General features: G+C 45.8%; 1 protein-coding gene across 1 annotated transcript in view; it reads left to right on the forward strand.

Annotated features, from left to right (window-relative positions):
- Positions 1–27911, forward strand: part of LOC146181409 (phospholipid-transporting ATPase ABCA3-like) — an 82818-nt gene that overhangs the window by 15414 nt on the left and 39493 nt on the right. Inside the window, exons 2-7 of the mRNA XM_084575783.1 lie at positions 5649–5777; positions 7686–7803; positions 12620–12759; positions 14838–14993; positions 17195–17405; positions 21721–21973. Coding sequence (XP_084431909.1) covers positions 5649–5777; positions 7686–7803; positions 12620–12759; positions 14838–14993; positions 17195–17405; positions 21721–21973 — 1007 coding nt within the window. The remainder of the gene's footprint in view (positions 1–5648; positions 5778–7685; positions 7804–12619; positions 12760–14837; positions 14994–17194; positions 17406–21720; positions 21974–27911) is intronic.

Below are 27911 nucleotides of genomic sequence, written 5' to 3' on the forward strand. Positions count from 1 at the left end.
TTCGTAATTCTGTTCCAGTTTAGTTTAACGCATTAAGTTTATTTTAAGGCTATCGCGTTAATACGAACTTAACCCGTTCACTGAAACTCTGAGGCCAAAATAATTACGAGCATGGCGTTGAGAGGTGGTAGCTGGTAGTGGACATGGCCGCGCACCGACTGACCGGAAGGTTACCTGACGTTATGTTTGGTAGCAGCTGCTAATTCGAGTCTATCCTTTCATATGAGAGGATGATGTCTGAATAGTTCTGTCAGAACCATTAGATTGACGCTACACTTAGGCCACACAGGCAGATACATATGGCTTTGGTTAAAGCGGAGCTTTATATTTGGGCTGGTAGCCTATGTTACCGCGTTACCCTTAAAGACGGAGCTTATGTGTTTCTAATAATTTTTTCTTTCTATGTCTCATTCCTAACTTAAGAAAGATTCAAAATATCATTTGTGCGCTCTGTACGCCCTACTGGCACAGTCATATTGAGTTGTAGTGTAGGCCAAAAGGGGATTCGTTTTCACAACGAGTCTACAGAAAACCATCCAATACATCTTCGTATTGCTCGTCACGTCCGAAAATGTGCTTCGATTAAGCTGCTACGTTAAAAGAAGGCAATGCATATGGTCAGTTCAGTAGTGGACGGAAGGTCCAAAAGCGGATAACCAGTTCCTCTTAAAAGAAAGGTGGCGGGCAGTGTTTTTGGATTTCGTCGCTCATATCTAGCTGCTCCCCTGTTCCCGAAAAGGCTAAAAGTGGTGCTATGCCCGGTAAGGAAGAAAAGCAAAACCTTGTTATTGTAAAAAGACGGCCTCAAACAGTTTCGCGCCAGACTCTCTTAGGTCTCTAAACCGTGGCGAGGCAATCACGAAGATTACCAAAAATCGTATTTGTCCTTATCCCCTGTATTAAAACGTCGTCCTTATACTGTGGATTGCAAGAAAAGAGACGAGAAGAAATCTACCTGCCCTCCACGAGCAGAGAGCATAGCGAAACGTAGGAGGTGACGAGGAAGCAGAAAGAGACAAGAGTGCAGCCGAAATCGAGCGACACTATACAAGGCCACCGGTCACCTCCCTTCGATTTCCAAAGAAATGGCTGTGCGCTTTTTCGTAAATTTCTTACGAGCTGCAAGCACAAAATAACATTGCTAGCATCTTTTCTCAACTAAAGGTGGGCCCACAGTCGTTACGTGCCCAGTTCATTAAGCAGTGCTGCCCACTGCGGTACCATATGGTGGTGACGCAGTGGAAAGGCGGAAGGGTGAACAGAAAGCAAATCTCCATCTGCGCTCTAATGATAAAGATATAGAATTGAAAACGATAGGTGTCTACAGTATAATAATGGGAACTGTTCAAGTTCGGGAGGTTGCAGAGAAAGCACTGCTTGTCACACTGTGAATGTTAGATTGGACCGGTAAAGCATTGATGGGCGCGTCACTTGGTACTTCATAGGCTGGATCACGACTCCCCTCCCCCTCTCTATAAAGCGTGGTCTGAACACATCAACGCCGCAGATTGATTCTCTGTCCTCGAAGAAAAGAATGCCAATGCATACTCTTACACTTGGCTCGCTAGATCGTTCATGAGTTAATTTTCTTCGATGTTTGCTTTTCATTCTTTTTCTAGGCGCCGGCGCGTAGTATTTAACAATAACTTGCACCAAAGGGAAGGAAGCGATAGGGGTAACTTGCGCTAACTTTCACCTGTTTATTCGTTGTGCTGCTCTGTTACATATGCTGATAACAACGAAACATTACATAAAACTTATAAGACAGTTAACAAAAACAAGAGCTATTCATGCAATCCAAACCCCTATAACACCGCCTTATAATCGTCCTTCCTGTCAGATAATATAGGAGGCTATGTTCCCATCTTTTGGAACAAGTAATTGTGTTAAGTGCACTGCACCAGACCATACCAGACCAGACCAGACATTTTCAACAATACTGTATTTATTGTTGAAAGTTTTGTTGAAAATTTATGGTCTGGTATGGTCTGGTATGGTCTGGTGCAGTGTACTTAACACAATTACTTGTTCCAAAAGACAGGAACATAGCGTCCTATATTATCTGACAAGAATTACTATCTGACAATAATTAGCATCAAAATTCCTGTTTTCCGGTATTCCTTTGTGTTTGAGAGCCGTATGAGAAATCAGCAGCAGCAGCAGTAGTAGAATCCCCCCAATAATTCCCACACCATCTAAGTAGTTCCACTATCGCGCTGGTGGCCGCTACCCCATGTACTCATGTGATTGATAAACATGTTATTATTTGCATAAGGAAGTGATGCTACCATCATACGCCAAAGGCGAGGTTAACGTTTAGCTCTATTTTAGGAAAGCAGTTACCTTAATCTGTGTTTTGTTTGGGGAATTTTCTTTCAAAAACTTGAAAAAGGAGTGCGATCAAGAAACGCATTTTAACCTCAAAGCAATGTTGAGTAGCAGTGTGTTCGTTGCAAGTGTGCTTAACATTTTTATGTTGATTGTAATTATTCCTAGTATTTTAGAAAGAGGGATAAATGTTGTTTAAACTTTGCTCATGTACTCATGCATCGCATTGCGGCTCGTCTTAATATATTAGTATTGTCACGTGATGGTTACAATGCCGTAGGCCACAAATGAACAGACAGGTAGGTGTAGCACTGTAATGAACTCTTTAATGGCTGACTTGGCCCCGGAAAAAACTCAGCTACTCGGCGGCGGTGATAGCAACAAACGTACTCGGTTGTCGTCGAACAGAATGGCCGTCTAACCCGTCAACGCTCAATTTAAAGCGGCAAGTGCACATCTAGATAAACCCCCTAACGGTGATAAGCATAACCTGGAACATTGAAAAAGCACAAGCGAGTGGCTTGAATCTTCGAGATACAGCTAGGAGCATCTTGCGCGATAAAGCGAACGATAAAGCTATATCTCGGGGCAATGAGCATGAACAAACATCAAAAAGCACAGAATCGATCTTTGCGTTACAATCACAGTGATAAGGCCGCATGCCAGCAGCTATAACAAATACAGATTTGAACGGTATGCGTCATTACTCCCCCCTTAAAAACATCTCGTCGATATTCTAAGTTGCATGTGAGCTCTGTGTGCCTTTTTTGGAGGCAGCATAATAAAAGTTTCAGTCAACCAGAAATTATTTATGCTGCCTCCAAAAAAGGCACACAGAGCTCACATGCAACTTAGAATATCGACGAGATGTTTTTCTAAGTTCTAAGTTGCATTCTAAGATATTCTAAGTTGCATGTGAGCTCTGTGTGCCTTTTTTGGAGGCAGCATAAATAATTTCTGGTTGCCTGAAACTTTTATTATGCATCTTATTTTTCTTGATAAATCATGGCACACTTGTGCATCACATGCATCGAATCTTTCATACTTCTTTACAAATTGTGGCGTGACTCGCGACCCGGCAATAGTTTGTAGTTTATGATCTGTCTTGGAACCTCTATTCTTGCAATGGGGGGGGGGGGGGGGGTAGGGGGGTAGAACATCATTGATTCCTGGAACAAGGGCGTTCCAAGTCTGAGTTGATTTTGGTGCACTTAGGGGATCGCTCTGAATTCTGCCGTTGCAAATATTCCTATTTGTTAGTTCTGCAACCTAAAGTGATTTGCACTAAGCGGTGAGAATAGCCGCCTACTCAGGTGGCCTTACTATATTTAATTTATTTATTACTATTCTATTTACTGTAGTTTTTCAGGCGTCTGTAAACATGCGCAATCTTAATTTTTTTCTTTTGAACCCAGAAGTTTCTGAGCTATGTATTCGTCTGGTAATTGTTATTTACGAAAAGGGATTAACAGCATGTCACACGTCGTGAGAAGGGTGGATAATAACGACAGCAGATCTTTAGACAGCATTAGGAAGCGCATTTAGCATGCGTAATTTTCGCCATTTATTCTCAAAATCGAGTAGCAAAGGCTTTATCTATTGAAGTTTATTTTTGAACAGTGCTTCAATAATTATCAATTAGCACAGATAGTTTGGTCGCAACCTATTTTATGGCATATCATTGTGTAAGAATGGGTCTCCTGTCATATAGGTAGGGGAGCCATACTGACGTATATTAGAATTGTATAATGATATTTGCAAGCTTTATATATATTGCAATATATTTACATAGCATTTGACGCCGGAATAAAAAACAAACTTACACTCCTGGTTTTTCCGCATAATTAGAGAAGTTCAGTGAGACCTGGCAAACGTAAAAAAATTACAAGAGTTCAACGCTGCTGAACCAAATATTCAGCGAAAACATTAGCTGCGGGTGACCGGGCAACGTACTAGCAAACTGAATCCCGTAGGAGCACTCGAGCAGACGACGCTCTGGCGCGTGATTTCTCTGAGCAGCGCCACCAGGCGACAAATAGTGGATATATTGTCTAAACGAATAAGAACACATTTGAGGGCCCCTGCTCCCATCGTTTTTGTGGCGCAATGGATTAACAACACGCATCTCTTCACTGATGCCACTTAAACATGCGTTCGACTCCTGTGTTGTATTTTTTTTTCTCAATATTTCTTTGCAGTTGCCTTCACTGTAATTATATCCTGCCTTCAGTGAGTGTATGTTACAATTAGGTTGCGTTTACAGGCACCTTTAAGTAACAATCGGTATGACAAGAGTTACACTAAGCAATTACCTTCCCCATATTAATTTCCTGTCTCGGTGAGCGTATGTTACCTTTAGGTTGCGATCACAGACATCTTTCAGCAACAATCACCATTTACAGTGCGTATATGTTACCTTTAGGATGTGTTCAGAGAGATATTTCAGCAACAATCGCCGTTTAACTCGCTGAAGGCGTCGTCTGCTCCAGTGCGCCTACGGGATATGGTTTGGCAATACGCGACCGAGCGTTCTTCTATTTTTCTTCTTCCTCGGCCCACAATAAATCCCCGCTTTAACCAAGCCGTATAAACGTGCCTTAGTGGTCTATAGGGGTAACGTGAATACCAGGGTCCTAGCAGGCTGATTTTGACATAACCATCCCATGTGAAACAAGAGAGCCAAGTTGGCAGCTCTTGCCAACTGAGCCGCGGCTCCGACCGCGCCACGCCGACCACTTGAGTTTGGAGGCAATCTCTCGCATTTCTGTCACGTGGGGTGTTACGTCACAGCGTCACGTGGGTAAGACGGACGTGGTTACCGCCGCGCTACGCCGATCACTTGAGTTGGTAGCCCAGCTCTCACCCTAGTGTCACGTGGGGTGGGACGTCACAGCGTCACGTGGGTAAGACGTGGCTACCGCCGCGCTACGCTGAAGGGTCGAAACCTAGAGTAGTATTGCTTTCGCAATAATAAATTTAATCATCCGCTTTCATCCAATGTCGCAACTAGTTAGTTGTCTGGTAGGGGCAGACACTTTCTCAGCACAATTCAGGGCCGCATGATACATTTCGGACGTTAATGCGGCGGACGTTAATGCGTAACACACAGCTGGGTCGACAGCGAGTTTCCCGTTCGACGTCAATTTCAAGCCTGATTTGACCTTCAGTCTGCATGCGAAAAGTGGACCGAAGCTCCAAAAGTACATAGAAATCCCAAGTGATGCGCACGAGGTCGTCTCGAGGGGGGTGTCATGTGGATGTTCCGCGGCAGCCTAAGCTTTAAAGCACGAAACTGACGTAAGAATTCTTGCTCTGCGCAGCTTGGCTACTGGAAGCCCAGTCATGTACTGCCTGTCAGCGACGAACCCACAGGAGAGGAGCCTGACCTCGAGCGTTTTGAAGAGCCGCCACAGGGAGAGGTTGCTGCTGACATCCGTTCCCTGAGCGTGGTAAGAGCACGGCACATGGCGACAATGTTACTTCACTTATTCAGCGTTTGCCATCTAAGGGAAATGTGAATAAAATCGTACAGAAGGCTTCAGCCTTTTATTCATTCACCAAGGTTGAGCAAAATGTTTCTTCTCTATTAGTGATCATCATCAAGCGGATTATACCGACTGCAAAGCGAAGGCCTATATCCCCTATTCCTCCGATCAGCTCGGCCATGTGCTAGCTGCATCCACTTGATCCTGCAAACATTCCAACTTCACCAACCCCAGCCAGTTTTCTGCAACCCCTGCTATGCTTTCCCCTAGCAATCAAGTTTGTTACCCTAAGCGACCTTCGGTTATCCTCTCTTCGCACTACACGTGCTGTCCATGCCCATTTCTTCTTGATTTCCACTAGAATGTCATAAACGCGACTTATTTGTGACCCACTCTGCACGCTTCCTGGCTGCTAATGTTGCATCTACCATTTTCAGTTCCATGGCTATCTGCGCTGTCAACTTAAGTAGAACCGTTTTGGTTAGCCTCCATATTTCAGCAGTATAGGGGAGTGCCCATTACTCACCCCATAGATGTGCAACCTCCTTACATATTTAGTGACAGTGCTCAAATGACATATCACGTGCGATATGTAGCAGAGAATCCAAGGAAGTAATGACCATCATTACGTTTCTCTAATGCTGTTCAGTGAGTTTCTCAAATGCATATAATGCAGCCACATATCTTCCGAACGTTTATTACTTTCAACGTCATCCCCGTCAAACTATGGGCCTTTGCGCTGCCATCAAAAATATTGAGTTATTTACTTATGTTCATGTTGACGCTTGTATCCTTGGCTGTAAGCAAGCTCTTAAAGAGAGCGACAAAACACTCCTTCGCCTCAGCAAAAGAAAAGTATAATACGAAATTTCAATTTGTTAAAGCAAATAAAAGGTCCATAACTATCACATGTTTCAATGGACGCCTCAACCACGCCGTAACGAAATGTAGAAAGGTGGTAGTGAAAGAATTACCGTAGTGGAGGGCTGCGGAACAATTTCGACCTACCCATAGGCCAAGGAGGTAAGTTCGTACGACTTGGTTAGAGTGGATCTTTATGCCGGCTTGTCCTTCCCGTAATTTCGCAGCTTATGGTTGCATTCTAATGGATTAGAAATCACAGAGGCGAAACTTAAGGGACTAGCGATTAAGTGCGCAGCAATGTTCACGAGCGCTCAGGAGAATCCACAAGAGAAGTCGGGGGAGAAGCCGAGGCATTAAAGCTACGCCATCATACAATAAACGGCGCCTATATGACGTCACTATATTTTCTCTCAGCCGTTCAACCCAGGCCGTTTAAGTGGCGATCAAGTGAAAGCCTTTGCCCAATAGAAAGCCTGCACGTAGCAAGGTTCGTTAGGCATCAAACGCCGCACCCCTTATAATGCATTGAGTGGAACTAGAGCATACATCTTAAAAAACAACCCAAGTGCACCACTTCAATTTTTTGCGGCAGACGAATACCATAGCGCTCCGAAACACAATACCAGACACCTTCACATATCTAAACCGAATTCAGTACAGCTACCATGACTAAAGCTGCTCATTTTACCGAAATCTTCTCCGCTGGGTCTTGTATTGTTCTCAGTTCTCAAAAGGCAGGTTTCCCTAAAGGGAACGTGTTTGACATTGACGAGGTGGATTGTCTGTGCGATCTCACCTTGTTCATATTTTGTTGTCGGGAAGGTTGGAGCTAAGGTTGCGCGGGTTAGCGACACAGATATTCGTTAACGCTGTTTAAACCTTATAGCGCATTAACTACTGGCATACGTCATTTCACATCGTTTTACACGTCGTTTAGTGAAAATAATTGCCGGACAGGTCTAGAGTGCATTAGGAAGTAAGGGAGGTATGCCTCTGAATTTCCCCCAGGTGTTTGGGACCAACAGAGCCCTTAAAGAGGTCAGCATGAAGATCTATGCGTCCCAGGTGACGGTGCTGCTTGGTCACAATGGCGCCGGCAAGACGACGCTTATGCGAGCCCTCACAGGTGAGCCCTGAGTTATGTATGGCGGTAAACATTAGCACTGCCACTGCGATTAACATTAGTGGCGATCGTCAAGTTCGCGGTGGGAACACAACAATATTTTTAGCGATGAACAAAATTTAATTTTCTTCCACGTATGCCTTTTCGCCGAATGACTACGTCGCCTAAAAACACGTAATTCTTGCACAGTAATAATCCAACACGTCATAACGCAAAGCGAAATTGAGTGATCTGTTTCAATCTAGGTTAGGTCATTGATATAGTTCTGATATATGGTTAGTGTATTCTTTCTCTCTAGCCGTCCATGCGGTCACTGTGGGCAGCAGTATGCTTTGCTATGTAGCCAAAATATATTCTTGTGCGCCGTCTACCGCACGTTTTCTGATGTACTTATACGCCACGAATTATATCGTTTTCAGGTATTGCCGCTGCACTCATGTTTCCTTCACTTTGCCTAAACCTGTGGGGCATCAGTAAAGCAAACCGAATCCTCTCTACAAGAAAGTCGGCGGACGCAGAACCGATACACCAGTGTCGACTCTCATGTATAGGTGCAATCTCTAGGTTACTCTCTGCAGTCGCAGAAAAGGAGAGAACTCACCTATTCCAGCCAGCAGAAACCGGCCGTGAACCCGAGCTCCGTGCTCAAGCCCGCGCTAGCTGAAGCAATGCGCTAACGCACAGCTAAGCTTTCTGACTATGCCACAGCATGTGACTTTGTCGGACATGTAGACAACGATCTCTCTGGGCCTGAATCGCACAATACACTAGACCTTCATAGCCGAAGTCATTTAGCTTGGGAAGCAACTCTCACAGGTATCGTTACAACTATTGTGTTATCATCGTTCCCTGAGAAAGAAGACTGGCAACATTTCTTTTTGTTTTACATAACTATAAAGAGATTTGAAAAATGGAAAAATGTGCCCGAAAAACATCACTATTACAACTGCTCGAAATGTTAGCATTTGTCGAGCTTCACTGATGATTTCATGGTTCAACAAAATCTTGGTACTTATCTGTTGTAGACAGCGTTGTTGAGGCCTGTGGAATAATTTCGACCACCCAGTGTTTTTTAATCCGCGCTGTCGTCGAGAAGAATATAGGAACATACATTTTCGCCCCCTTTTCGATACGACCGCCGTGGTCAAGATGGAACCCGGGTCTTTGGGTTATCTGACAAACACCCTAACTAGTGAGCCACCACAGCAGGGCTGGGCACAGTTGAGTCGAAGAGTACATTGTCCCGCGAATTTCAACCGAGCTAAGCTAAACTGCACTAAACGTTGAAGGGAATTAACATTGAAATAAATGTTCCTTTGGATTCAAAGACCGATGACATGGTCAATAAGGTAACGGGTGGTGAAAACTTCTTAATGCTCAAAAGAGAGTTTTGTAGTCTGACTACCCCGCTACATAGTCAGTATCCTTACTTCGGGAGACAGCATGACGAGGTCCATCTCGCGGCCGCTGTACTGGAGCCCTTTGGGTCTCCATTGTGAAGCAATTTATGAGGGCAGTCTTCCATGCCTCTCGGGTAGGGGAAGAAGGACGACAGGAATTCTAGGCACATTCCTTCACCATGTGACATCGCAGATATCTACACAGTGTGGCCTAAGCTCATCGATGTTGGGATCAAAGTGCTACAGTACGGCAGGACAGAGAAGAGTTCCTCTCTGCAGGCACCGCAAAGTTCGCCCATCCGCCTTATTCAGCCCTTTAACAGTGCCGGTGGTTGTGGCAGTAATATTTTAGGATTTCTAGGAACCACAGAAGTGCCTGGTGATCGCCTCTGAGCCAGAAGAAATAGAGTACTAGTGCGAGCTAAAAAAACAATTAAGAGGAGCGAACGTATACGTCAACTCTCTTAGCTTTGCTTTGGACGCGCTGCAGCTGGCAAGTATTCACAGCATCATCTCCTACGCCGCACAAGGTGGGGCAAAGCTGTTTGCACATGACTCCTCAATGTTAACGTTCGGATCCATCGCTTCTTTCAAGTCCCACACGCAGAGTACCAGGCCACATCGCAAGACATGTTGCGTCCCTCGTGTAATTTTCAGCGTGAAATAAAATCAGCGTGAACTGATCACGGACAAAACAAAATGTAATAAATTGCGCATTGTACTAAAGCGCATTCACTGCATATATGGCACAATTCAAAATGCATGTAAAGTACAATGAACCGCGTATTAAAACGCGATACAAACAATTCATTGACGACTTGCATGCAGGAATGCTACACTCGGTGGGACGATAAGCAAACGAGAGTGCTGTTCTTGGTGATGCAACGAAGCCGATGAAACGACGCCCAAGCGGTGATAACCTCACAGTGAATATACACAAACCAATGAAGCTGCAAGTTGTTCCGAGGATTAAATTTCGCCTTGATAGCATTACTTCATCATGTGAAGGCGATGCCACAGTTTAAGGATATGCTGAGTTTTAGAAATCTCGTGTTATCCTTCATAGTGCCTCAGGTGGAGGATTGCACCCCAGGCAAAATTGATGGGTACTCGGAGGTGCTTTACATCACCTGCAGACCATTGTACTACATACATCTTTAATACTCGAACAGAGTCATTGATGCGTTAAGCTGGCGTCACCAAATAGCGGGTGGAGGATTGCACCCCAGGCAAAACTGATGGGTACTCGGAGGTGCTTTACATCGCCTGCAGACCATTGTACTACATACATCTTTAATGCTCGAACAGTGTCATTGATGCGTTAAGCTGGCGTCACCAAATAGCTGGTGGAGGATTGCACCCCAGGCAAAACTGATGGGTACTCGGAGGTGCTTTACATCGCCTGCAGACCATTGTACTACATACATCTTTAATGCTCGAACAGTGTCATTGATGCGTTAAGCTGGCGTCACCAAATAGCGGCGACCGAACTAATTGCACATATTCCTCTTGGAAAAAAAAAACATTTTACGACAAATGCGAATTTTCTCATACTCTGTTATGCCGGTTTCATTTGCTTGTAGAATATATTCGAGTAGAAAGATGCACTAGTTTCCAGTCTCCTACCTTTATAGGTTGGAAAGTGCACTTTGTCTCCCAAATCTAATCATTTATCAGTCAGGCTGTGTAATGTAAAGGTTCAAACATTCAATGTTTACATCAATACGCTATTTTATACAATTTTACTTTGATTTAGGCATTGGAAAATCTATTCAGTCCAATAGACGCCCGATAAAACATGTTGCTCTTGATAGTGGTAGCCGGCCATTCATGTACTGAGCAATAGGAGCTGGCTATCTTGTGCCCACAGTGCTAGAATTTATTGATAGTCAGGGAGTGCAGGTGACTTGTGTATCATGAGTAGTTAACTGCTCTTTAGTCCATCATCATCATCATCATCATCATCAGCCGGACCATAACCACTGTAGGGCGAAAGCCTCTGCCATATTAGTCCAATTAAATTTGTCCTATGCTACCTGCACTTACCTGGCCCCTGGGAACTTCTTGACCTCATGCGCCAACCTAACGTACTGTCGCCCCCTTTTCTATTTCTTGGTCATCGCCTAATTGATGCAAAACTTGCCGCAGTGTGCATTACTTTGATTTATGTTGTATTTGGAGACGTCTGAGCAGACAGCTGAGAGCGGCAGATACATTTTTATAGAATTATCGGTCAGTTCTACAAAATGTTACATTGTTGCAACTGAAAGGTGAACGAAAAGAAAAACGTACGTTTCAGCCGACTTGATTTTGCTGCGTCATACCACTGCTCTGTGTGGACAGAGCTTACATGAAAACTTTACGCGACCAGACTGAAATGCGAGGGGCAGCTTCCAACACCCCGTCCTCAGAAACGGTTTGTAGAACTAGGGCTTTAGCAACAGACATCCTTCGGTAAGGCGCCCGTGTGCTGTGCGATGTCAGTGCACGTTAAAGAACCCCAGGTGGTCGAAATTTCCAGAGCCCTCCACTGCAGCGTCTCTCATAGCCTGAGTCGTTTTGGGACGTTAAACCCCAAAACCAAACCTAACCAAACCAATCACAAACGGCGAGAACGGCTACATCCTAACACCGGCGAAGCCGGCATCCACCTTATCCCCAAAACAAAAGTTGTCGCTGCAATTGAAGATGAAAAGAAAGCCGGGATCTTATATGCTTACACATAGTACGATGTGTGAAAGCCATGCTTTGTATGGTTTCACATGGCTTTGCTTAGCGGTGGTGTAGCATTCAGAAACTGGCACAATGTTTGGAAGTGCCTTTATTTCACGGATTAAATTGGAGTTACGTCGTCGCTTTTATTCGACATTGCAAAGAAAGCATCAAACATGCCTAGGATATCAATGCCAAATGCGCAAAAGGAATAGAATGCCACTAACTTAACGATGCAAAAAACAGCTGGGGCACAATTTTGGTGAGACAGAGGAGAAATCTGGCTCCACACAGACGTTCGTTAGTAATGGCGTACAAGAAAATCGTACTCCACAGGCGACAGAGGTACGTGCTGTTCATTGAATTGTCCCACTAGACTCTTCAGTACTTACACAATGGCTGACGTCACAGCTCGCCACTTGTCGCGCCAGTCGACACCAAGCGGTGGAGCCGACTTTTTCGGCACTATACTGCTACCAGGTGGGGAAGGAGAGGTTAACTTTATGGCTTTTGTAAACATTGAGGGCGAGTTGAAGACGTGGCCGAACCGAACGCCATCAGTAACGTGGCATGAAACGCGAGCTATCCGCCGAAAGTCAACCTGCGTTGCTTTGAACGCACTCGTGCACCGCTGTTCGCAGATACAACAACCATTTGATTAACATCCACCATGAGGCGAGCGCTTCTTTACCGCTCCGTACTCGCAGGCCTTCTTCAACCCAAATCCGGGTTCGTAAAGATTACCGGAGGTGAAGAAGAGGGCAGCAAGAGCATCGCCTTCTGTCAACAGAGTGATGTGCTCTTCCCGGACCTGACTGTAAACGAACACCTCATCTACTATGGCCACGTGAGAACCTTAATGTAGTCAACTTTAATTTAGTTATGACTCCTCAAATAAACGAATATATCTGGTAACAAAATTAGGACAATAACTTGTAGTAATTAGCGAGTTTCTTACGAACGCATTTGGTTTAAAAGGACGTGTATATATACGAATCAATTGCACAAACAGAAAATTTATAGTGATACAATTAAGCAAACCTGCTCTTGCTCCTGAGCTTGAAAGCGCACCTTGCATCGTCAGTCGGTACTATTTCTCGGTCGCAAACCCAAAGTCGAGGTTTTGAATGACGACTATAAACTGAATGTTTACGTTATCTTTGAGCAGTATGATTTACGTAAAATTTATTTACTTGAGATCTACTGCACACTATGTGTTAACTTTCATAACTTTCATTTCAAGGGGTACGTCACGTTTAACGCCATAATTGCCTCTGCAAGGCATGCAGCTTTGTTACGACCCTTTCGACAAATCAGAATTTTTTTCTCTCACGGTCAACCGCTGCGACATGGACTTTCTGGGACACGAGCATGTCATGAAGGCTGTCGCGTTAACAGGCTCGGTCGATCCTGAAGCTCAAAGTGTCCGGGACGCTCGGAATCTGACCGAAATGAATCGATATGGCACCTGTAACATATGAACCATGGTATTAGTATAGATTCTAACGCAATGGCCTGAGGACTCTATTGCATTGTGGTACAAGTCCTTAATTTTTAAAACTGTTCCTCTTCTGGTCCTGCTGAAAAGACATAACTTTTGCTTTTCGTAAAGTAAAACTCAATTCTGGAAATGGCTCGGGAGGGTAATGCTGGCAAAGTATGGCGCCAAGCGTTACACATGTCACAGTGGGCGCAAAACAGGACCTTGGAATCATTGTTGCCGAAACTGAGCATTGATAAGTCCAGTTGGGTTTGGATGAAAACAAGCATGACTAACACGCAAAGTTGGTCGAGTACGTTTTTGGCACAGCCTTGGCCCAGTAGAACGAAGAATTTGTCTTGGACCTAGAATTCTAGCGCCCGTGATATCGATACACTGCTATCGGCAAAACGTTCATGGGTCGGTCTAGTCCTCGGCGGTTCAGGCCAAACATATCAAAAGAGCAGGCTAGTCCATTATTGTTCGTGGGTGTACCGTTTATTTCAGAGGCTACTGTAGGACATAAGAAGGTAATTACTTTAACATATTCATACAGTTAGGCTAACCTATATGTGCATAGTTAGAATTCGCTCTAAATGTTTACCCGCTAAAACGTTTACTGAGTAGACAAAACTGGCAGGCAAAACCCAAGAAGAGTGTTTTTAATAACGTATAGAAGGAATGTACAAGTATCGCGCGGAAGGATTTGCGTTTATATTGATAGTTACAGTATATTCTAACTATATGAAAAAAATGCTTTCATTTACCAATTTTATTTCATAACGAGCTTGTTCAGAAAATTTTGAATTGCGTGCTTCCGTTGTTACCTTGTAGCTTAACGCATAAGTTTAGAATAATATTTCGGCGAAGATATTCATACCAATGAACAACTTTGGAGACAACTCTGGTGAATAAAATACGTGGGCGTCGTTGGGAGCGTAAGCTAGCTATCGGATAAAAAAAAAATAGGTATGGTGGTTCGGAAAGAGTCTCGATTATCAGCGTCATATGTAAATTTGGGGAATGCTATTTAAGGGACTGTTGATGTAGACGGAAACAATTGCAGGTATGACAGAGAGGAGGAGAGGGGATAGCTGTGATGCAGAATCACGAACGCGGATACCCGCTAGAGCCAATGCTAGACAAGCGGTAAACACCGGATGCTTGGATGCCGATAACGAAATAATATCGTCAAACGTTCTGATATCAAGGTCGTTCAGAAAGCTGCCTTGAAAGAGGTTTCACATCTAAACCACCTTTCAAGGCCGCTTTTTAAACTTTCTCTATATTTACAACTGCTTGGGAAGCGAGGTGCACAGAAATATGCAGCCACTAAGCCTAGCATTTTGCGAGCAGTTTACACTTGGCCTCAGATTTCTTTTTCTTTTGGATGAGTCACTCGACAACAACCTTGTGTCTCATCTCATTGCGTTCGCGCCTTACAGCTTCAATGCAGAGGTGGCGGTAACCTGGAAGAGCTCATCGCCGAAACGCTCCAAGCTGTGAAGCTTACCGACAAGATTTTTTGCTTCCCTGGCCAGCTGTCCGGCGGTATGAAGAGGCGGCTGAGCATGTCCATCGCACTCGTCTCCAAGTCTAAGGTGAAGCGCACGACCTCCGTGCTCCAGTTACGGACAACTCCCAGTGCTAGTTTGTCGCTCCCCCACGTTTCCCAGAAAGAAGCTCAAGCTACACTATTTTTCTGCTTCGAGATGCAATTTATGACCACGCATGGAGAACAGAGATAGCTTTTTTTTTTTTCTAGTCAATTTGTTTTACAAAACAAAACCTTCCACACAAACAGCCGAGTATAGAGATAATGTCATGCACATCTCTATACCCGTGAGAAAGATTGAAAATAATATCTGTAAGGCTAATGAAAAGGGTTCTACTTAAGTTGAGGACAATGCAGAGGGCTATGGAACGAAAAACGTTAGGTGTAACGTTAAGAGATAGGAAGTATACAGACTCAGTCAGAGAAATACCTCAAGTTATTGACATTCTAGTGGAAATCAAAATGAAGAAATGGGCATGGGCAGGACATGTAGTGCGAAGAGAGGATAACCGATGATCGCTTAAGGTAACAAACTGAATTACAAGGGAAGGAAAGCGTAACAGGGTGCCGCAGAAAGTTAGGTGGGCGGATGAGTTTAAGAAGTTCGCAGCGGTCAAGTGGATCCAGCTAGTTTAGGACCGGGTTAATTGGAGGGATCTGGGAGAGGCCTTCGTCCTGCAGTGAGTATACTCAAGCTGATGATAATGATTATGATTTCAGAACGTTTTGTTGGAGGCGATAGTGTTTGAGTGTGTGTGAATACGTATGAAGCCAACATTTGGTGAGAGCTGGTCGCTGCGCTTACGAGGCGTACTTCGGACCAGGGACTTCTTATTCTGGACTACTCTTCAGTGAGTGCAACTCCATGCACCGCAAGAATGCATCTGACACGAGCCACCGCCAATCGCCTCCGGCGTCCAGTAGCTCCCTATACCACCCAGCCACTCACTTTACAGACTCAAAATCACTTCTTCACAAACACCCCAAGCCGAGATGCATCGAAAAAGCAACTGCGAAATCAAATCTTCCGCTGTGATAGGAAGGCGACGAATGCAAAACTAAAATACGCCATCGCCACTCGGAACGCAGGTTTTTCCCTTCTCATTTCTAGATCCCGCCGCAATCTCTTGTTGGAAATTCCTAATGCGCCTCCTAAAGTTTAGGTTTTTAAGTCCTGCTACTTATTTTTGGTTGCATGCTTTGAATCGGAAAGTACATCATTCATCGCCGTTTGTTAAGGATTCCAAGCATATTTTATAAATCTGATGCGCTGCATTATGAAAACCAGAACTACAGCGGCACTAATTGGGACGGGTAGGCGCGCTTTTCACTCAATGTCAATATAAATCTTCTGCAGTAAAATTATCATCAAGACATTATATTTTAGTGCAGATATTACAGGCCCTGCGTACAAACTGCATTTTCCCTTTCATGCATTCGCTGGCAATGCGTCTTCAGACGCATTGTAGACGAAGTAAACAAAGTTACAGCTAGCTGCACTCGAATTCACAACAATATATTGTTTCGAATTCGGGTGCAGCTTTAACTTCGTTTACTTTCAGCGCCGCTCCGATTTGTACAAGCGGGAAATTTAACCTAACGACCTGGTCGAGCAATATAATTCAAACAATTTCGAAATAAAATTGGACAACCTGGAGCAATACACCTTGCAAGGCAATTAAGAATGGGGACCTATCGCGTGTTGAGAGGGTTTCTGAAACTACCTGCGAGGTGGCAGTATCTATATTCAGTGCAGAAACAATGGTGGTCTAATTATAGTACTAGGCTTAGATTATTCCACTGCATCACTGCATGCGTGCTGACCCATATTCTGTTGATTGCAAAATGGAACTATTTGGCACTGAATATTTGTAGCCGTGGCCGCCTCTCCGCGCTATTATAGTTCAGTGCTACAACGCCCGTAACGGGTTTTCTCAACGACTTCACTTCTGCTATGTTCTGACCTTTAATGCGGCAATTTTCAGGACTAGTAGTATCTCTAGAAGGAAAACATCAGATGCGCTAGAATTAGTTTAGAAATTACTGATTCTATTGCTTCTCAATAAATTGTACCTTATCATTGAAGCAGTCAGCACACATTGCGTGCAGTCCTTTTTCTAGCCTTTCTTTCCAGCTGTTGCTTGGTTAAAGTGTTATATCATATACGACTGCTGCGTTCAGAAAATGTTCCAATGCTTGCAGCAGTCACGTTTTGCTATACATCTGGGATTCCGCTTAATTGCGCAGGTTTTGATTCTGGACGAGCCGACGACCGGTATGGACCCCGAAACTCGGCGCAGTATTTGGGACCTGATCAGCAGCCTTCGCTTCACTACTACCATTCTGCTCTCCACACATGACATGGAGGAGGCCGAGGTCCTCGCAGATCGTATTTTTATCCTGCACGCTGGCAAGATTATCGGCGCCGGATCACCAGCCTTTCTGAAGAAGGCCTGTGGTGCGTCTCGCGAACTCCGCTGTTTATTTAGTGAATTAGACTCAGGTGTACTGAGTGTTTGTCTCTCTTATTTACGAATTCGCATTATGCTTTGACTCCCGACTTCGGCGGCCGCTTTTCGATGGAGGCGAAAAGCAAGGCGCCCGTGTGATGCTCGATATCAGTGCACGTTAAACAACCCCAGGTGGTCGAAATTTCCGGAGTTCTCCACTACGGCGTCTCTCATAACCTGAGTCGCTTTGGGACGGTAAACCCCACGAGCCATACCAAACCAAACCATTAAATTTGATGGCCACTTACTTGTTTCAGTAACACAGTAAGTGCATCCTGTGATCTACGGTCAAATAAACATGACAAAAAACTTTGAAGCCTAAAGGAAGCTTCTACATGGTACTGTAATAATGCACAGTATTTGAAGCGTTTACGAAGCATCTAAGTACTACGAAATTATAGCTCAGTGTTCCAATAGCTGGATCACGAGTTCGGCAGCTACTCAGAACACATCGAACATTGCCATTTTCTTTCTCACAGTAGACAGCATCGAGGCAAATCAAAACGTTATTTTTTTATGTACGACAAGAGACCGCATTGTTTCCAGTCCTCAGGGTAGGCGGTTTATTTTCGCGCAACTCTGTTTTACGCAAGGTTGAGTTCTTTGTTCTAGGTGGTAAAAGAGGCGGTTAGTTGATGGTCCGAATTTCCCTCTCTGCTGAGTGTTTGAGCAGTGTCATACTTTAAACTGGCATCTAAATTCCTGTCGGAAGTGTTAGAAACGTGACCAGGAACGCCGTCGGAAGTTATATTTGGTTACCTAAGTCCATCCCTACCGAGCTTTACATGTCCCCCATTGATAAGTTAAGCCAACAGAGGGCTACCCTGGGACACATACTGTGGGCTTATCCATAATATCGTCCTTCACGGCATCTACAGCTCTCCACTTGAGAGCAGCTGGCTGCCGCTATGCCCTTTCTGGACCGCTAATCCAACTCTTGGCCATGAAACGTGCTCCCCATGTCACCACAGCAAAAGGGGTCCTGGCCGCTTATTACAATACCATATCCCGTAGGAGCACTCGAGCAGACGACTCTCTGGCGCGTGATTCCTCTGCATTTAAAGGCCGCTGTTCCCATCGATTTTGTGGCGCACTGGATTGACACCACTCACCTCTGCACTGATGCCACTGAAATATCTCTTCGACTCCTGTGTCGTAACTGTTTTTCTGATTTTGTTTTCACTTGCCTTCACGGTAATTATTTCCTGCCTTCAGTGAGTGTATGCTACCTTTAGGTTGCGTTCACTGACACATTTCAGTAACAATCGGTAAGAGAACGGTTACACTAAACCATTACATTCACCATAATTATTTCCTGCCTTCAGTAAGTGCATGCTACCTTTAGGTTGCGTTCAGAGACATCTTTTAGCAATAATTGCCGTTTAAAATGAGTGTATGTTACCGTTAGGTTGCGTTCAAAGAGACCTTTCAGCAACAATCGCCGTTCAGATCGCACAGAGCGTCGTCTGCTCCAGTGCGCCTACGGATATGGTTTGGCAATACGCGTCCTGGAAGCCACCTAGTGATGAAGTCGTTTTCTAAGAAATCCTCATCGGCAAATAATAATTCCACCCTCTACCTCATAATGTCGGAAGTTATCAGCGTGGAAGCTTGTAGTAGACAACCGTCGTTGTTCCTTCCCTTACGGCGGGGTTGAGATGCCTTAAACAAGAAATATTCTAAGTAATTCGCAGAATGAAAAGACGGTGTTATGGGGGCGTTTGCATCTGCTCTCAAGGCGAACCTTCAGCGTTCTGTAATTATGCGTTGCAATTATGGAAAACGTACACAGCTCGTTTGCCGAAAAGTCGTGCCTTGGGCGTCGCTGTTGCGATATCCGCAATTGAGAAAAACAAGTCGGCAAAATAGATACGTGATTTGAGATCTAAGTTTTGATGCAACTGTTCTTTGCGCTGCGCTCATGGTTGCGTCACATTATTTGCATTCCCACTTATAGCATCCGCCTGCAAATAAAGTTCGAGGCTATTGTGAGATAAGAACTGAATCGACCACATACATACCTCCACCAGTATACCATTCATTGTAAGTATAGGTGTTCCATAAAAATATGTGAGGAAAGAATACGCCAACGAGGGCACACTTAAAGAGGCGCCGTGCTGTGTACAGCTCCGGATGAATGTTTTACTCCCTGAACACAAACGCCTCGGCGACCGCTTTTCGAGGGAGGCGAAAAGCTAGGCGCCCGTGTGCTGTGCGATGTCAGTGCACGTTAAAGAACCCCAGGTGGTCGAAATTTCCGGAGTCCTCCACTACGGCGCCTCTCATAGACTGAGCTGCTTTGGGACGTTAAACCCCACAAACCAAACTAAACCAAACAAACGCTAATGTACTTGAGCACTCCCACGTCATACGTGAATGCCATAAAAGTTTTAGTGCCGCTTTCACCTTCCGCCGTCCGTAGCGTGCCGTGGCCGATCCGGAGATACATTTCAAGCGTGGAAATGGTGTCCACCCATATATCACATTGAGGTCTTACTGCTGCTCCAGTTATATATGACCACATTTTCCTGATCTCAGAGAAGTCGGCACGCAGGTTTTATGCATCAAAAAACAATATTCAAAGCTTTCATACGAAGCATACCATCTCTTCTTTTTTATCTTTTACTGCATTCGACATGGCCTGAAATGTGCGACCTGTCTGGTTATTACTGTCTGCATTTGTGCCGCTGTTATTGCACACGTACGTTTAAGTATAAAGTCTCACTCTACGACTACACTTGAAAGGCGGCGTTACGTACACTCAAACTAACTTATAACGATACTGAAATGCCCAGGAAATGTCATTCTTATAACCAATAATTTTTATTGCTGTGTTGTTTCAAAGAAACGAAAATCACAAACCTAGCAGTATTCTATAGAAGGGGAGTAGCTTGCAATGCGAATTTCTTACATCTCACTGTAACCCGTTTTTGGATAGTTTTCTGGAAAGTACGGCAATATCGGTTCAACATGAGAAATTATTTAATTTATTCTTCACAGCCCTTGGAATTCCCAACATTTACTTCATCCTGCTCTTAGTAATTTCAAGTTACTTTACGAGGGTTGTTCAAATTATCTCAAATGTACCTCTTTTCAATATCAGTCAAATTCTATGATCAACCTTTTTCAGAGGGGGCTCTTGTTCAGTGCATTTTAAAATACGTAGGTTGAGCCATTGGCTCTCAGCAGTTTTCGCCACTCGTAATTTCTTGCGCCGAACGAAAATGCTTGAATGCGGAGCTTCCGCTCATTTCCGCTAAGCCAGCGTCAGAGGCTTTCCTTAGCACGTCCAAGATTAAACCGGTGTGAGCACGAAGAATGTTTTAAGCGGCAACTTCAACCCATTTGCTGTAGTTGGTCTGATCACATGGGATATCCTGTCTTTTACGCATTTTTATTCTACTTATCCTCCCTGCTCGTAATCAGCAGCCAAACCTGCTTCATTAACATCGTGTTCTTTTCTTTTCAGTTTGTTTGGAGAGAAAGCTGTGAACTTGACAAATTACAGCTCTTTTCGGGTGGTTCTGGGGATGGAAGGAGACTACAACCCTTCCGACCCACTAACTATCTTTGCTGTCTCTCTAATACTGCTTCTCCTTGATTAGACGCGTAAACCATCATCACCATCATCAGCTTGACTATACCCACAGCAGGGCGAAGGCCTCTCCCATATTTCTCCAATTAACCCGGTTCTGTGCTAGCTGCATCCACTTGACCCCTGCGAACTTCTTAGCCTCATCCGCCCACCTAACTTTCTGCCGCCCCCTGCTACGCTTTCCTTCCCTTGGAATCCAGTTTGTTACCCTAAGCGACCATCGGTTATCCTCTCTTCGCACTACATGTTTTGCCCATGCCCATTTCTTCTTCTTGATTTCCACTAGAATGTCAGTAACTTGAGTTATTTCTCTGACCCACTCTGCACGCTTCCTATCTCTTAATGTTACCCCTACCATTTTTCGTTCCATAGCCCTCTGCGTTGTACTCAACTTAAGTAGAACCTTCTTGGTAGGACCGAAAACCTTAGCGTATGAATTTACTTTAGGGAGTATGTCTGCACTACATATAAGGATGTATTGTAGAAAGGACGCGTGTGTCTATGATTGTTGCGCCGTGTACGGAAACCACGGACACCTAATATTGCATTTGTACGTGCAGAGTGCGCTCAAGTCGTAACTGAGCCTGAAGCATACGCTTATTAAAAGAATTTTGAACGCGTCTTGAAGAAATACTGGGCACATGGCAACTTTTTGTGTGGAAATGCAGGCGTTGGCTACACACTAGACGTCAACACGGATGCCGAGACGTTTGTACTGGACAACTTGCTGGAGGTGGTGAGGAAGACAGCGCCGGAGGCGATTATCAAAAACGTGAAGCAAGGCGGCGTCACCATTTCGCTGCAGACCATTCAACACACAGGCTTTGCTGACATGTTCCGTGCACTGGAGAAAGATGGAGAGCGTTTAGGAATCGAGAGCTTCGGTGTCACCGTGGCTACCATGGCGGACGCATATATCAAGTACGCTTAAGTTTCTTTCTTTTTGATTTTGTGTTGCGGGTTCAAAACACTTCGTTTTGTGAAAATCGCGGTCTGTTCTTTTTTTTTAAGCAACTGACCCGAAAAAGCGGAACATACCTTCGGTGTTTTTAACAAACGCACCGTTTCGAGACAAACTAATACGAATTGTTGTGGCATCTGGTTATGCACAATAGAACTTCTATACGCCTATTGGCGAAAACATTCGTTCTTTTTTTTTTAAGACAATTGACCCAAAAGAGCGGCACAGACCTTCGGTGTTTTCAACAAACACACCGTTCCGAGACAAACTAATACCAATTGTTGTGGCATCTGGTTATGCACAATAGAACTTCTATACGCCTCTTGGCGAAAACATTCGTTCTTTTTTTTAAGACAATTGACCCAAAAGAGCAGAACAGACCGGTGTTTTCAACGAACACACCGTTCCGAGACAAACTAATACAAATTGTTGTGGCATCTGGTTATGCACAATAGAACTTCTATACTTCTATTGGCGAAAACATTCGCTCTTGCTCTGTGCTCAGTGAGCGCGGCTGTTCAACTTATGGACGTCTAATTTACCCCGGGGCTGATGCCTGCCTTTTGAAGAGGGCGAAATGAAAGCGCGCATCCATGTCAGAGCAGTTTAATTAAGGATGAGACGGACGAAACGCGAAAAGCAAGGCGCCCGTGTGCTGTGCGATATCAGTGCACGTTAAAGAACCCCAAGTGGTCGAAATTTCCGGAGGCCTCCACTACGGCGTCTCTCATAGCCTGAGTCGCTTTGGGACGTTAAACCCCACAACCCAACCCAACACGCAAGGTTTTCTACTGCACGAAATGGATTTAAGTTTGTCTGACTAAGGAACTAACCACTGGCCCATGAGCGCAACGGTTTGTACCGATAACCCTTCTCGCAAAGATTTCACCCTAAAAGAGCCGAACGCCAGGCCGGAGAAAACATCGTACCTATTGAAAACCACCGCGTATCCAGGCGCAGCAGGCCTTGAAACTGATACGTTAAGTTTCAATAGGAAAAATACCTGTTGTTCGGAAGACAGTCCGGATTGTTCGGCTTTATAAAAAAGGAGACCATCTTCTTTTACTTAACTACCGTCCCATTACACTGACGTCACTGTGCTGTACGCTATTAAGACATATATTGGCACACTGCTTGAACTATTAAGAAACAAAAATTCATGCTATCTTCCTGCGCATGCCCAAAAAAGGCTTTTCGACGGAAACGCAACTGATTACATCGATAAATTTTTTTCTTTCTCTATAGACGACAAAGGCATAATCGCTGTAATATATGTGGATTTTATCAATGCGTTAGACAAAGCTCGTCGTGATAATTGATTGTAAATCTGAAATAAAGGAGTATTCCAGATATCGGAGTAATATGAATAAATTCATACTTAAAAACCGCAGTTAATTTGTTTAGGCGGGTGAGCAATGTTAACGCCCTCTTCCAGTTTTCTCAGATGCTCCACAGGGAAGTGTAGTGTGTCCTCGGCTGTTCTTTTTGTATATCAAAAATATTGTTGATGTTGTTAAGTCATCTCTGTATACTCGCCTAAGATTATGCTCTCTAGAGAGAAAAATGCAAATAAAGACAATCAAAAAGATCTGAAGAACAACTTGGATTTGAAAAACGCTTTGAAATGGTGTGACGGATGGCGCACGTTCTGGACGCTGTGTCTATATGCCAATCACCCGAAACACCGTACGGTATCACTACACGTATAAATTAGGCTCGTCTTCTCTTAACCAGAATAAGAATATGAATAACTTGTAGTAAACATAGCGAGCAATATATCATAGACCTCGCACATAAACAAAATCTGCTCTTCGGTATTTCGCAAATTGTGCTGTTTAAGACATAATCTGAAAAATGCCACTCCTAGCATATTAAGCTACTTTGTTATTCTTCTATAATTAGACTTAAACTGGCATATTGTGGGACCTGTATGATAAACCAAACGATAATCTAGAAAGCATACTAAAAACAGCTGTTGGTGAGTCTTTATTAAAATTTCAAGGCCTGATTCCCCTACCACTTTAATGAAAATTAGTAAAGTTGAACAACTTACACAGCAAAGAGTTTAATGTATAAATTATTTTTCTGATTACAAAAGAAACTTTGTCTGCATCCCACATTTTCCTTACGACAGCTTCAACCAGGCAAACACGGCAATGTCGAAAAAAAAAGCCACTCTTAACACTAAGCTATTTTGTTATTTTTCTCTAATTATACTAAAACTCGAGGCTGTATGGATACCCGTATACTTAATTGTCACTCCGCGATAGCTCAGAGGTTAGAGGGCGCTCGAGTGGCGAACCCTAGAATGCAGGATCGAATCCTTGCTGCGACGGCCGGTTTCCGATGGAGGCGAAAAGGTGCTCATGTGCTGTGCGATGTCAGGTAGCTCAGTGGTTAGAGGGCTCTCGAATGCCGAATCCTGGAATGCAGGATGGAATCCCTGCTGCGATGGCCGGTTTCCGATGGAGGCGAAAAGAAAGGCGCCTGTGTGCGGTGCGATGTCAGGTAGCTCAGTGGTTAGAGGGCTCTCGAATGCCGAATTCTAGGATGCAGGATCGAATCCCTGCTGCGACGGCCGGTTTCCGATGGAGGCAAAAAAAGGCGCCCGTATGCTGTGCGATGTCAGGTAGCTCAGTCGTTAGAGGGCTCTCGAATGCCGAATCCTGGAATGCAGGATGGAATCCCTGCTGCGATGGCCGGTTTCCGATGGAGGCGAAAAGAAAGGCGCCTGTGTGCGGTGCGATGTCAGGTAGCTCAATGGTTAGAGGGCTCTCGAATGCCGAATTCTAGGATTCAGGATCGAATCCCTGCTGCGACGGCCGGTTTCCGATGGAGGCAAAAAAAGGCGCCCGTATGCTGTGCGACGTCAGGTAGCTCAGTCGTTAGAGGGCTCTCGAATGCCGAATCCTGGGATGCAGGATGGAATCCCTGCTGCGATGGCCGGTTTCCGATGGAGGCGAAAAGAAAGGCGCCTGTGTGCGGTGCGATGTCAGGTAGCTCAGTGGTTAGAGGGCTCTCGAATGCCAAATTCTAGGATGCAGGATCGAATCCCTGCTGCGGCCGCCGGTTTCCAATGGAGGCAAATAAAGGCGCCCGTATGCTGTGCGATGTCAGGTAGCTCAGTCGTTAGAGGGCTCTCGAATGCCGAATCCTGGGATGCAGGATGGAATCTCTGCTGCGATGGCCGGTTTCCGATGGAGGCGAAAAGAAAGGCGCCTGTGTGCGGTGCGATGTCAGGTAGCTCAGTGGTTAGAGGGCTCTCGAATGCCGAATTCTAGGATGCAGAATCGAATCCCTGCTGCGACGGCCGGTTTCCGATGGAGGCAAAAAAAGGCGCCCGTATGCTGTGCGATGTCAGGTAGCTCAGTCGTTAGAGGGCTCTCGAATGCCGAATCCTGGGATGCAGGATGGAATCCCTGCTGCGATGGCCGGTTTCCGATGGAGGCGAAAAGAAAGGCGCCTGTGTGCGGTGCGATGTCAGGTAGCTCAGTGGTTAGAGGGCTCTCGAATGCCGAATTCTAGGATGCAGGATCGAATCCCTGCTGCGACGGCCGGTTTCCGATGGAGGCAAATAAAGGCGCCCGTATGCTGTGCGATGTCAGGTAGCTCAGTCGTTAGAGGGCTCTCGAATGCCGAATCCTGGGATGCAGGATGGAATCCCTGCTGCGATGGCCAGTTTCCGATGGAGGCGAAAAGAAAGGCGCCTGTGTGCGGTGCGATGTCAGGTAGCTCAGTGGTTAGAGGGCTCTCGAATGCCGAATTCTAGGATGCAGGATCGAATCCCTGCTGCGACGGCCGGTTTCCGATGGAGGCAAATAAAGGCGCCCGTATGCTGTGCGATGTCAGGTAGCTCAGTCGTTGGAGGGCTCTCGAATGCCGAATCCTGGGATGCAGTATGGAATCCCTGCTGCCATGGCCGGTTTCCGATGGAGGCGAAAAGAAAGGCGCCTGTGTGCGGTGCGATGTCAGGTAGCTCAGTGGTTAGAGGGCTCTCGAATGCCGAATTCTAGGATGCAGGATCGAATCCCTGCTGCGACGGCCGGTTTCCGATGGAGGCAAATAAAGGCGCCCGTATGTTGTGCGATGTCAGGCAGCTCAGTCGTTAGAGGGCTCTCGAATGCCGAATCCTGGGATGCAGGATGGAATCCCTGCTGCGATGGCCGGTTTCCGACGGAGGCGAAAAGAAAGGCGCCTGTGTGCGGTGCGATGTCAGGTAGCTCAGTGGTTAGAGGGCTCTCGAATGCCGAATTCTAGGATGCAGGATCGAATCCCTGCTGCGACGGCCGGTTTCCGATGGAGGCAAATAAAGGCGCCCGTATGTTGTGCGATGTCAGGCAGCTCAGTCGTTAGAGGGCTCTCGAGTGCCGAATCCTGGGATGCAGGATGGAATCCCTGCTGCGATGGCCGGTTTCCGACGGAGGCCAAAAGAAAGGCGCCTGTGTGCGGTGCGATGTCAAGTAGCTCAGTGGTTAGAGGGCTCTCGAATGCCGAATTCTAGGATGCAGGATCGAATCCCTGCTGCGACGGCCGGTTTCCGATGGAGGCAAAAAAAGGCGCCCGTATGCTGTGCGATGTCAGGTAGCTCAGTCGTTAGAGGGCTCTCGAATGCCGAATCCTGGGATGCAGGATGGAATCCCTGCTGCGATGGCCGGTTTCCGACGGAGGCGAAAAGAAAGGCGCCTGTGTGCGGTGCGATGTCAGGTAGCTCAGTGGTTAGAGGGCTCTCGAATGCCGAATTCTAGGATGCAGGATCGAATCCCTGCTGCGACGGCCGGTTTCCGATGGAGGCAAAAAAAGGCGCCCGTATGCTGTGCGATGTCAGGTAGCTCAGTCGTTAGAGGGCTCTCGAATGCCGCATCCTGGGATGCAGGATGGAATCCCTGCTGCGATGGCCGGTTTCCGATGGAGGCGAAAAGAAAGGCGCCTGTGTGCGGTGCGATGTCAGGTAGCTCAGTGGTTAGAGGGCTCTCGAATGCCGAATTCTAGGATGCAGGATCGAATCCCTGCTGCGACGGCCGGTTTCCGATGGAGGCAAATAAAGGCGCCCGTATGTTGTGCGATGTCAGGCAGCTCAGTCGTTAGAGGGCTCTCGAATGCCGAATCCTGGGATGCAGGATGGAATCCCTGCTGCGATGGCCGGTTTCCGACGGAGGCGAAAAGAAAGGCGCCTGTGTGCGGTGCGATGTCAGGTAGCTCAGTGGTTAGAGGGCTCTCGAATGCCGAATTCTAGGATGCAGGATCGAATCCCTGCTGCGACGGCCGGTTTCCGATGGAGGCAAATAAAGGCGCCCGTATGTTGTGCGATGTCAGGCAGCTCAGTCGTTAGAGGGCTCTCGAATGCCGAATCCTGGGATGCAGGATGGAATCCCTGCTGCGATGGCCGGTTTCCGACGGAGGCGAAAAGAAAGGCGCCTGTGTGCGGTGCGATGTCAGGTAGCTCAGTGGTTAGAGGGCTCTCGAATGCCGAATTCTAGGATGCAGGATCGAATCCCTGCTGCGACGGCCGGTTTCCAATGGAGGCAAAAAAAGGCGCCCGTATGCTGTGCGATGTCAGGTAGCTCAGTCGTTAGAGGGCTCTCGAATGCCGAATCCTGGGATGCAGGATGGAATCCCTGCTGCGATGGCCGGTTTCCGACGGAGGCGAAAAGAAAGGCGCCTGTGTGCGGTGCGATGTCAGGTAGCTCAGTGGTTAGAGGGCTCTCGAATGCCGAATTCTAGGATGCAGGATCGAATCCCTGCTGCGACGGCCGGTTTCCGATGGAGGCAAAAAAAGGCGCCCGTATGCTGTGCGATGTCAGGTAGCTCAGTCGTTAGAGGGCTCTCGAATGCCGAATCCTGGGATGCAGGATGGAATCCCTGCTGCGATGGCCGGTTTCCGATGGAGGCGAAAAGAAA

Source organism: Amblyomma maculatum, chromosome 8, assembly GCF_055883805.1.
Source record: "Amblyomma maculatum isolate TAMU_Amacu chromosome 8, ASM5588380v1, whole genome shotgun sequence".
NCBI classification, from domain to species: domain Eukaryota; kingdom Metazoa; phylum Arthropoda; class Arachnida; order Ixodida; family Ixodidae; genus Amblyomma; species Amblyomma maculatum.